At 37.2% G+C, this 11,178-nt stretch overlaps 1 protein-coding gene and 1 non-coding gene across 2 annotated transcripts; one reads left to right on the forward strand and one right to left on the reverse strand.

Moving 5' to 3' along the window:
* Positions 1-459: 459 nt before the first annotated feature.
* On the forward strand, positions 460-3,858 carry LOC109059519 (ADP-ribosylation factor-like protein 5B). Its single transcript, XM_019076716.2, has 6 exons — positions 460-813; positions 1,470-1,530; positions 1,650-1,797; positions 1,915-1,998; positions 2,883-3,034; positions 3,169-3,858. Exons 1-6 carry the CDS (start codon positions 768-770, stop codon positions 3,215-3,217), a joined length of 540 nt encoding a protein of 179 aa, XP_018932261.1. The 5' UTR covers positions 460-767; the 3' UTR covers positions 3,218-3,858.
* Positions 3,859-9,875: 6,017 nt separating this feature from the next.
* trnac-gca lies at positions 9,876-9,947 on the reverse strand. The gene has a single exon. It is a non-coding gene; the product is annotated as a tRNA-Cys (tRNA).
* Between the last annotated feature and the right edge of the window lie 1,231 nt (positions 9,948-11,178).

The raw sequence follows: 11,178 nt of genomic DNA on the forward strand, positions 1-11,178 counted from the left end.
TTCTATGAAGTTCAAATCAATATACTACAGTCAATAATATTGGTTTGGTTGGTGTTTTGTTCCGTCTGTGATTGATTTCTTGTTGTAGAAGGGTTGATACAGAACCGCAAAGGTCACATGAGGTCAGAAGAAAATCTCAAGTAAGGATATTGATTTGAGTCAGTTATATAAGGCAGTATCAGACAGAAGATCGTGTAACAGAAACTAATTTACAGACAGTCCAGGGAATTCCTTGGGTTCTCTTTTACTTTCTGATTAGCGTTCTATTAAACTTCCTCTCAAATTCCCCTCTAATGCGAAAACAAAACGCCACACTGTCGAAGAACGCCCCGCCCCGTTCCAAATACGAATGAAAGGAACGGTACGGAAAACTGCGTCATCGCCGTGGACGTCCAATGAGGGTTTGTCGTTTAGTCTACCCCTGAAACGTGTGACGCGGCCTCTGCGTCATCGCTCGTCGTTTAAATGCGCGGAGTGAAGACACCCACGAAAAACACGACGAGACTCCGTACTCCGGACAGACACTCAGGAAAAGACCCTCCTTGAGATCCGGCATCTTAACGATCTGTTTGAGAATACAGAGCAACAAGCTAAAGGGGATTACTATCGATCGTTGGATCATTGTTTTAACGTAGTAAAGTATTTACAGCCCAGATTTAAAGAATCAAAGGAACCAGCAGAACAGATTCCCTCCAGCGATCGGCGAATTAAAAAACTCGGTGTGATCGACGAACAAAACCGGCCTTACAGACTCACTGCCTTCGGGGATGGGGCTTCTGTTCGCCAAACTGATGACTGTGTTCGGAGACAGAGGTAAGCCAGTTTAAAAAGCATGTTTTTATTATTCTGATTTTGTATTTTAGCAACATTTAATATGATTTCAAAGTGTTCTTGTTATTATAATTGTAGTCAAGATGGTTTACTTGTTTCCAGTCACATGAACATTAACCGGGTAACATTCTGTACTGATAAGTTCATATTTGTACTTTTAGTCCATTCAATGCTACTGACCTCATAAATAGCCAAATCAGAAAGTTAATCCAGAATGTTTATAAATGTACAGTTTTTTTCAACCTTAGCAAAGTACAGGATGAAATGTGAAACAAGACTACCCAGGGTTAACACTGACCCAGGTTTTGAATGTTAAAAGCCCATTTAAGTGGCCCTAATAACATGTCATTGACACATACATATGTTTATGCAAGTCTGCATTCTGTCTGTACACATGTCAGATAAGATTGTACATGCCATTGAGGTTCAAAGATCGTACTTATCGGTATTCTGGACCAATTTACTCAACTTTTCTGAACTTTGTTAAACCCAAACACTGGACACTGTGTTCTTAGATATGCATCGTGTGTCTGTTAATCAGGTCGATGTTTTTAGTTGACACTGTCATACAGAATAGATTAAACAAAGTCAGATTAAAATGTCTCTTTTATTTTCTCTCTCTCTCTCTCTCTCTTTAGAACACAAAGTAATTATTGTCGGTTTGGACAATGCCGGGAAGACCACCATCCTCTACCAGTTGTAAGTGTTTTTCTTTCTGAAAGCATAAACAGGAGAAGCACATGACTTTTGTCAGTCTGTAATTACATGTTGCCTGTTTCCACTCAGCTTTTGAACCTTGTACACTGTGTTCTTTCCAGTTTAACTAAAGAAGCCGTGCAGACTTCTCCCACAATTGGCAGCAACGTAGAGGAAATTGCTGTAAAGAAAACACGCTTCCTCGTCTGGGACATTGGTGGTCAGGAGAGTCTCAGAGCTACCTGGAACTCGTATTACTGTAATACAGAGGTGTGTGTCATTCACATTGACAAGGCATGATTGTACTGCTTGGAGGCATTTACAGTACATTGTTATCAACATTGTAGTCTTTATAAAATGTATAACCTGCCTCTCTAAATGTAACAGATTGTCATCCTGGTGGTTGACAGCACTGATCGAGAACGCCTGACTGTATCTAAAGAGGAGCTTCATCGCATGCTTGCACATGAGGTTAGTTTGCATTCAGCTGCTTCATGAGACAGTTGTTATGAATATTTCATGCACTTTGAATGTGTGGTATCAGGGTCTGGGTTTAATAAAAATGTTTAATTCTTTTACCTGATTTTATTTATTTAGACTTTGAGTATGTTCAAAACAGTGTAACTAGTTTTTTTTTTTTTAATCAATATTTTAAATTGTTTCTTATATTTCTAAGTTCTAATGGTTTCATTTTTAGTAATTTTGTTTGTGATTTTGTTTTTTGTTTTTTTTTTTTTTATAAAATGTTTTCCTCCTTTTTTATCATTATTATTATTTAGGGTAAATTTATCTTTATTTCAGTTTTAGCTGTAGCTACTTTATTTACAGTTATGTAAGCATTTTAGTGCTTCAACTTAAACTGGTTTCAGTTAGTTGCCAAAGCAACATTTATAATTTTCATTTAGTTTTTCCATAAAATAAAAATGTTTTCAGTAGTTTTAATTAACAATAATCTCCCTGATTCAAAATAATATCTCTACTTAAAAAGGCATTGTTTCCAGTCAGAGAAACCATAATCCATATCAAGAGAAACCATAGCCTATTTGATAGTACAATATTTTACAATTGTGATTGTTCATGATTGTTGAAGAAGTAATGTTTTGTTTTTTTTTTATTTTTATTTTATATTTTAAAATATAACATATTTTATTTTTTATTTTTAAACATGTGATTAAAATGTCATCTAGGGACTTTGTGTACTTTTTAAATATGCAAACAAATGATTGAATCAGGCTTTTAGGGTTGGGTTAGACCAGCCCAAGTGAGACTAGCCCTAGTCTTAAGTGTTTTGAACATTATTCTTTAATGTTGACAGTTTTTATTTTATTGCTTCTCCTCCTCGTGTGTCCACACAGGATCTGCAGAACGCATCCGTGCTGGTTTTGGCGAATAAGCAGGACATGAAGAACAGCATGTCAGCTGCAGAGATCTCTCGGAGTCTGACTCTCGGCTCACTCAACGCCCGCTCCTGGCATGTCCAGGCCTGCTGCGCACTCACTGGAGAAGGGTATGTGTGTGTTTTCTAGGAGTGTGTATGTTTACCTGAGTGTTTTGCTTGTTTAAAATGTTTCCAAGTGCCTGATATGAGTGAAAGCCTATGTATGTAATGTGCACCCTCCTTTTTTTCTCTTCCCTCTACAGCTTACCAGCCAGTCTAGATTGGATGCGCTCCCGTGTTGTGGCGAATTAGTCCAGCAACGGTGCTTCTTAAACCTCTGGAACTGCTGAAAGAGAGACCAGGCCTACTTAAGACTTTCATCCAGCTCTCAGTGCCTCTGTCTGAGTAATCTTCAAATGGGAACATGCTTCATCCACTTACTCTGGATACCAGAACGAGCCTGGAGACTCTCTGTGTGTGTGAGAGAGAGAGAGAGAGAATGTGTGTGTGTGTGTGTGTGTGTGTGTGTGTGTGTATAAACGTTTGTGTTTGTACATTATGTGACTCCGTTCTAGAGGTCCACATGTTTACATTACTGACTTTTGCAATGATCTGACCTGATCATGATGTGTTGTCACCACTGTATTCACCTCCGGCTGTGCTGACGGCTCCGCTTCTCACGTGGAGTTATTGTCTACAGGCATCCCTCTCAAAGGGGTGGGGTGATGGGTCACATGCCTGTACTGATTCATGATGAGCCACTAAGCTATTGAACAAGCATTACTTGAAGTATTTAAAGGGAATTGATTTGTGTATGTTCTAGAGATGTGTGCATGCAGAATGGAAGTATTCAGGTATTTTATTTTTGAAAGTATATTGGATATTCATAGTATGTTTCTTATATAATTTTGTACAAAAAGAGTTTTGTACAAATAAAAATCTACTAAAACATGCCTTTGTGTCTGACAAATATACTTAGCCTGGGTTCAAAATGTATATGACTGTTGAGTAGGTAAAATAGAGATGCAGACCAAGCGAGAGAAAGACAATTGATGATTATCAGATCAAACAGAAGCTGACTACAGCTCAATTTACATTGATCATTCAGATGATAATCTGTCCCCTCCTTTTATAGATCCATATGCAAATGCATTAAAGCCAAGAATAGACCTATTTGCTATGCATGTTGTGTGCATTCTTAATTTGATTATGCATTAAGGTATGTATCATTGTCACTGGACAATCTGTCCCTAACTATCTAGGTTTCTGAATAGCTTTTTTTACGCCTCACAAAGGTGAGATCTAATTTGCACTCCTTTATAGGTGATGTGCTAAATTTAGTAAATCTTTACAGGAGCACAAGAGATTTTCTCAGTTTTAGAATGGCACGAAAGTCAAAATACAGTTTCCTATGTATTAGTATACATTAATATGAGCAAATAAGTAATGCTTTCTCCTTCTGCTGAGTCATTAAATAAATGCTAAATAATGAAATGATAGCTTATGTAGTCAGTTAGGGTGTGTTTGGGAAGTGTGTTACTGGTAGGTGAAATTTAAGGTCATTAAATTATATTATATTATTGTTCAGATTTGTGATTAGTTATATACGTATTCACATTGGTTTCTTGCATCTAACCGTGTGGTCTGATTACTATAAAGAAGAACTCACATAGGGGGCACTCAAATCTGAACCAGGGGTCTCTTGGTCTGATGTCAAACCACTGAGCTATACCCCCACACACAATAACAGCTCATAGAGGTCAGCCCCCTAATGGTTCGTCTATAACAATGTATTTAAAGGTGTGTATGACAGTCTGAGTTTGTTTTATACATTTTCCTTACATTCAGATAGATTAATACAGGTTTCCAGGGATAAAACTCTTCTAGTTCAGTGCTGTGTTACTGCACTCTGGAAAGGAGGTGCTTCTTGGCCTGTAAAGATCTGGCCACCCTGCTACAGAGTGGAAAGCAATATTAAAATGGTTGAGTGAAAAAAAAAATACAACTGTGAATTATTTTATCAAAGCAGCTGGAAGAAATTCATTTAAAATGAAATAAATGTGTATTTCGACATAATAACGCTATATTTCGCGCTGCTTCATCATAGTTCATGGTTATGTTGACACTGATGTTGAATCACGTGAGCCACTTGCTGGTGCGTGCGCAAATAACACCTGTCTTCAGTTATTCTCCTCAAAGCGTTTTCATGTCCGGGAAATTCAGTTATTTTGTTTTGTTCCTGGTTCTTTGTTTATTTTGTTTTTTGCTTTAACAAAGCCTCCTAAACCAACTTGAACATGTGCAGGTAACGTAGGACCAGCATGGAAATCGTGTTAGCTAAAATACAGTGTTTGTTAGTGGTTTAAAATTCCGTGGTGTGCATGACGGCAGTTGTGTGTAAGTTTTCTAGCGGAAAATGAGCTGGAAAATGTAGAAATTAACACGAGAGTCCCGACACCCCGGATCAGTCAATGAAATGAAGATCATAGCATTTCACATATATTTCGACATGTAGGCTTGTTTTAAAATAGACTAATATGTGTGTGTGTATATATATATATATATATATATTTATATATTATATATATAATATATAATATTATTATGTACTTGTGGATAAACCTTATTTTATTTGTACTTGTACATGTTAAAAAAAAGAAAAAAAAAATATATATATATATATATATATATATATAAATAACATAAAAAAAAATATATATAAACTGTATATATACTAGATGTCTGCATAGCCTTTTATATAAATATATATATACGGGCTGTAATAACTAAATTATGAAACAGACAGGATTTTTAATAGACAGGTAAAGGTAGGCAGGATTTTTAATAGTTTCAAATAGTTTTTATTAGTTTTAACTTTAAAGTCATAGTTAAATAAAAGTACTTAGATATTGCTTTTTTGACTTTATTTACATATGTAACTAAAAGGGGTCCAAAAGTAATCAGATTACATTACTTTCATATTGTGGTACATTTCCTTTTATTGATATTGTTTATTTCTAACTTCTTAACAGTTCATCAGGCTCCTAATGATTTAATCTATGCCATCTTTTGGAATATCTGAAGGCCATGTACCATAGTCCTTAACTTTAGCATTTGTTATAATAAGAGTGGCCTATTAATCATTACCAGGCCAAAAATGACTTTAAATTATTCAATATAGCATTTGTTATGAAGAAACAACCACATGCACATTTAGAACCAATAGCTACAACATGTCACAGTTGTACAGTCATGGACAAAAGTTTTGGCAGTGACATAAATTTAGTTTTTTGCAAAGTTTGCAGCTTGAGCTGTTGTGGCGTTCATTCACATTGTTTCAAGATTATTGTGTAGAGTGATCAGATGCATTTTAAATAATTGCTAAAAGCTTAATTGGCCAAAAAATGAACTTTTCACATAAAAAATAAATTTCACAGTTTTTTTATCCTGACACAAAATGACCAGCTAACATTAACTGACTAATCATATCAGCAGCACATGTGAAAGTGTGAATGAGTACTAGTCAGGTGTAGTCATTGTAAGAGCAGACTGATTGCTATAAAAGGAGGGAAGAAGCGCTTCCAGTCTTTGTGTTCTTGTTAACAATGTTTACCTCCAAATAAACAAGAATGCTATTTGCATCAAAATGGCCTCACATGCAAGGAAATTGCTACAAAGAATATTACACCTGAAAGAACCATTTACCGGATCATCAAGAACTACAAGGAGGGAGGTTCGTTTGCAGTGAAGAAGTCTTCAGGACGTCCCAGAGTGTCCAGCAAGCGCCAGGACGGTCTCCTCCTGAGGAGTCAGCTACAGAATTGTGTCTCCAGCAGTGCAGAGCTTGCTCAGGAATGTAAGCAGGTTGGTGTGAGAGCATCTGCACACACAGTGAGGACAAGACTTTAACAACAGCCTGGTGTCAAGAAGGGCAGCAAAGAAGCCACTTCTCTCCAAGAAAGTCATCAAGGACTGAAGTTCTGCAGGAAGTACAAGGATTGGACAGCAGAAGACTGGTGCAAAGTTATTTCCTCTGATGAAGCTCCCTTCCGTCTGTTTGGGACATCTGGAAAATCGATTGTTTGGAGAAGAAAAGGTGAATGCTACCATGATTCTTGTGACGTGCCAACAGTGAAGCATCCTGAGACCATCTATGTGTGGGGTTGCTTTTCAACAATTCTGCCCAAAAACACTGCCATAAATAATGGTATCAAAACGTCCTGCAAGAGCGACTTCTTCCAACGATCCATGAGCAGTTTGGTGATCCGTGCATTTTCCAGCATGATGGGGTACCATGTCACAAAGCAAGAGTGATATAGAAGTGGCTTGAAGATCATTGCATTGAAATTTGGGATCCGTGGCCAGGCAACTCCCTGGATGTCAATCCCATAGAAAACCTGTGGTCAGTCCTCAAAAGGCAAGAGGACAAGCAGAAGCCCACAAATTGTGATCAACTCTGAGAACTAATAAGGCAAGAATGGATCCTCATCAGTCAGGATTTGGCCCACAAGCTGATATCCAGCATGCCAGAGTGAATTGCAGAGGTTATGAACAACAAGGGTCAACACTGTAAATATTGACTATATAATTTTTTTTTTCTAATAAAAGCTTTTAAAACTTATATGCTTATCATTTTTTTCAGTATACCATAGAAACGTGGAAAAATAATCAACAAATACTGAAGCAGCAAACTTTCCAAAACACTGTAATATAAGTATATAGAGAAAAATCTATTCTCTTAACAGATTATCTAATATAAATTCTACAAGTAATCTTGATACATTCTAGTAAAGGTGGTCATGAGGAGTTTAAAAAGATATGTTTAATGTTAAGATATGTTGCTAAAAAGAACAGTATTTGGTTTAAAGAAATGTGTTTATGTGGTTTAAGGTTAACAAAACATATTATTTTCCACATATTGTACATTATTGTTTCTCGTCTATTCCCCGCCTTCTGAAATGCGCCAATTTTTACAAAGCTCATCTCTCTGAAAAGCAAGGTGTGGTCTGATTGGTCAGCTATCCAGTGCGTTGTGATTGGCCGAATGCCTCAAGTGTGTGACGGAAATTTTAAGCCCCTTACTATATTGTGATTCCCTGTCCGGCCAGGCCAGAGCGACTAGACAAAAACATTAAAACCCATTGTAAACGAGGCATTTGTTGCATCCAGTGGGGACATAATTACTGATTATAATGACTTATACTGTCTTTTTACGCATTGCGTTTCATCGCGCTGCATAAACATAAAACTATGCATTTGTGATCGGAGAAATGACAAACAGCAAGCGCTACCCTACACTGCTCTAAACGTTTGAATTGTCAGTGGCAAATTCTTTAAATATAAAAAACGTACTTACAGTCTGTGATTTAGAACAGCCGGCATTGTAGTCTAGTCTCCCAGGATCAGGAAACAGTCCTCCATAAAATGCACTGGACACATCTGAATATTTGGGTTAAACTGTTCTGGATCAGTGTTGTAAATAGAGGCCTAGAGTGAGCGGAGGCTGGCTTGAGTGAACGGCGCGGCCGGTGGATTCAATGAAGGAGCATACAGTCCTCTTGTGGCAACCATGGGACCAGGAGCATGTGATGACCCCCGGTGAAAGCCGATCCGGCGATCCACAGTGCAAACTTAAGTTGATGTATTTCCTTAGCGACCAGCACGGATCAGCTTCAGGCATGACGAAGCAGATATCCTCTTTGGGAAAGCCAAACAAAGTAGTTTCGCTTTCACAGTGAAACACACAGCGTCTGTACGACATGGTAACAGCGGGAACAACAATACTACAACAAGAATAAAAGGTATGCCTTCTTTCTTTGCGTGAACATCTGGGCGGTGTTATGCAAATCTTCCCACATACTGACGTAGAGATGTGGGGGCGTGTTAGAACGAGTCGTTTCAGGGGGGTGTGGACGAGTGTTAACTTTTATAAAGAATATCTCTTTGAGTTTGAGACTTTAGTCTTTGCAACTTTACAGATCTTCTTTATTTACCAAGAGCTTGTAACACTTCAAAGAGAAAGGAAAAATGTAAATCGCATCATATGACCCCTTTAATATATGTTAGTGCTGGTTCAAAACCGTCTGAAAAGTCTCTTAGCAAGGAGGCGCGTGTTTCTGTCTGAGTTTGTTGTGTTCAGAACAACTTGAAGTCTGATAGTTTGATCCGACCTCAGTCTTTTATGATGTACGGCGTATTCCAGCCTTTAAGTTTACAAAAACCTCTATAAAGATAAATAGATTATTACTGAGCTGTAGTCTGCATTGTCCTCAGCAACGAAAATAGCCAATGACTGCAATATTCTGCTTGCTCTGGTATGGCCACACCAATAGCTCTTGCTAAAAAAAAAAATATTTAAAGTAGCCTACGTTTAAGTGGACATGTCACAAAGTGTCTATTATTCCTCTTATAATATTCAGATTTCAGACCTTCCACCAGATTCTTGATAATCAGTGTTCTCTGATCTGTTTCACCTTTGTTTGGGGCGACGCCTAGTGGCTAAGTACACAACTACATGCAATCCTCTCCAAAAACAGTAGACATTTTGATTTCATGACACTTTCATCAGATTAAGTTGTGCGTAATTCAGAACTGTATGAAGCTCAGTGAGTTAGTCTGTGCCTGTTTTCTTTTTGGAAAGCAGTTTGTCCTGGGTTTGATTCTGTGCAATATTCACATACTTTCATTGTCTTCTTACTATTGTTCTTGTTGGCCTAAACAACAACAAACAGTTGGTTTGAGTTTCACAACTTTTTAAGTAAAATCTAAAAAAAAAAAAAAAGGCGAGAAATAAAACGCTTCATGCAGCCATGAATGGATCCAGATCTGTGTGTGTTTGTGGTCCTGCCTGTGTGTTATTGCTAGTTAATATTCATGGCAGGTTTCATACGTCTGGCCTATGTGATCAGCAAAGTCTATTTGAAAACTCTCTACTGGTTTTTGTTCATTTGTAAGTGTTCGGGAAAAAAACAGGGGGCACCCGGATTTGAACCGGGGACCTCTTGATCTGCAGTCAAATGCTCTACCACTGAGCTATACCCCCACCTGTAAGCACTCAACACAGGTGATGCTTTCCCAGGTTAGTCACTCAGGCCTGATGTGTATATAATGGGTGTGTATACAGGTGTGTGTTTTGTGTATGTTCTGAGCCTGCTGCTGCAATACCCAGAAGTGACTGTAATAATCAGGATTTTGTTTTGTTTCTTTAACTGTGGTTAAGGCAACGAAGTTTGAAAATCTGTTGAACAGCGATATTATGCAGTAGTGTTGCCATATGCAATTCCGTCCATTTATGACTGTATATTTTTTTTTTCCAGGTGAGGGGCTGGGGCTAGTTGTCAAAGATATCCCCTAGATAAGATCAGTATTGGTCACTAAATCTTTGCTAAAAAATAAAGAACTAAATAATAAAGAAATGTACAAAAACTATCAAATAAATTAATTGCCACCAATATTGTCCAAGAAACGTACATGTAAATTGTAACCTAACAACAAAATCTGTTAAACAAATGCTACGTCAAAAAACAACAACAACAAAAAAAAAAACTAACAAACATAAGGTTATGTAAGGCCTGATTTTTTTTTTTTTTTTACTGTGCAATTAATAACCTGGATAAATTTAGAACAATTAAATCACATGGCAATTGTCCCTATAAAATTTTGTGACATTTATGAAAAATACCCATGTCCTGAAATAAATATCTGTACACAGTTAATATCTACCTTCATTACACAATGGACATGTACAGTCCGCTCCGGGAGTACTGGGACACTGACACAGTTTTTGTGCATTGGCCTTTATACACTACTACAATCAAGATGTGATTGAAGTGCAGACTTTAAGCTTTAGTTCAAGGGGTTGAACAAAAATGTAACATTAGGAATTACAACCATTTTTATACACAGCATATATAAAGGGGCTCAAATGTAATTGGACAATTAATTGTAATCATAAATAAAAATGTTAATTTATTTAATGAACATTTTATTTATGAAATATCAAACTATCATCATTTTTAAATTTTTTTTGGGATTCTTTTGAAGGAATGGATTGAGTTAAGTGTGGAAATTTTGGAATTAACAAAGGATTGGTTTCCTCCTTTGTGATGCTTTGCCAGGCCTTTACTGCAGCTGACTTCAGTTGTTGATTGTTTGGGGGGCTCTCTCCCTTTAGTTTTGTCTTCAGCAAGTGAAGTGCATGCTCAGTCGGGTTGAAATCAGGAGATTGACTTGGCCATTTCAGAATTTTCAACTTTTTTACCTTCAAAAATTCC

Source organism: Cyprinus carpio, chromosome B3, assembly GCF_018340385.1.
Source record: "Cyprinus carpio isolate SPL01 chromosome B3, ASM1834038v1, whole genome shotgun sequence".
NCBI lineage: Eukaryota > Metazoa > Chordata > Actinopteri > Cypriniformes > Cyprinidae > Cyprinus > Cyprinus carpio.

What these genes read in the sequence shown, in the direction of transcription:
- LOC109059519 (XM_019076716.2), top strand. Translation starts at nt 768, where the DNA reads ATGGGGCTTCTGTTCGCCAAACTGATGACTGTGTTCGGAGACAGAG. An exon ending in CGTATTACTGTAATACAGAG is followed by an intron (nt 1,798 to 1,914) that starts GTGTGTGTCATT and finishes TAAATGTAACAG; the next exon opens with ATTGTCATCCTGGTGGTTGA. An exon ending in TGCGCACTCACTGGAGAAGG is followed by an intron (nt 3,035 to 3,168) that starts GTATGTGTGTGT and finishes TTCCCTCTACAG; the next exon opens with CTTACCAGCCAGTCTAGATT.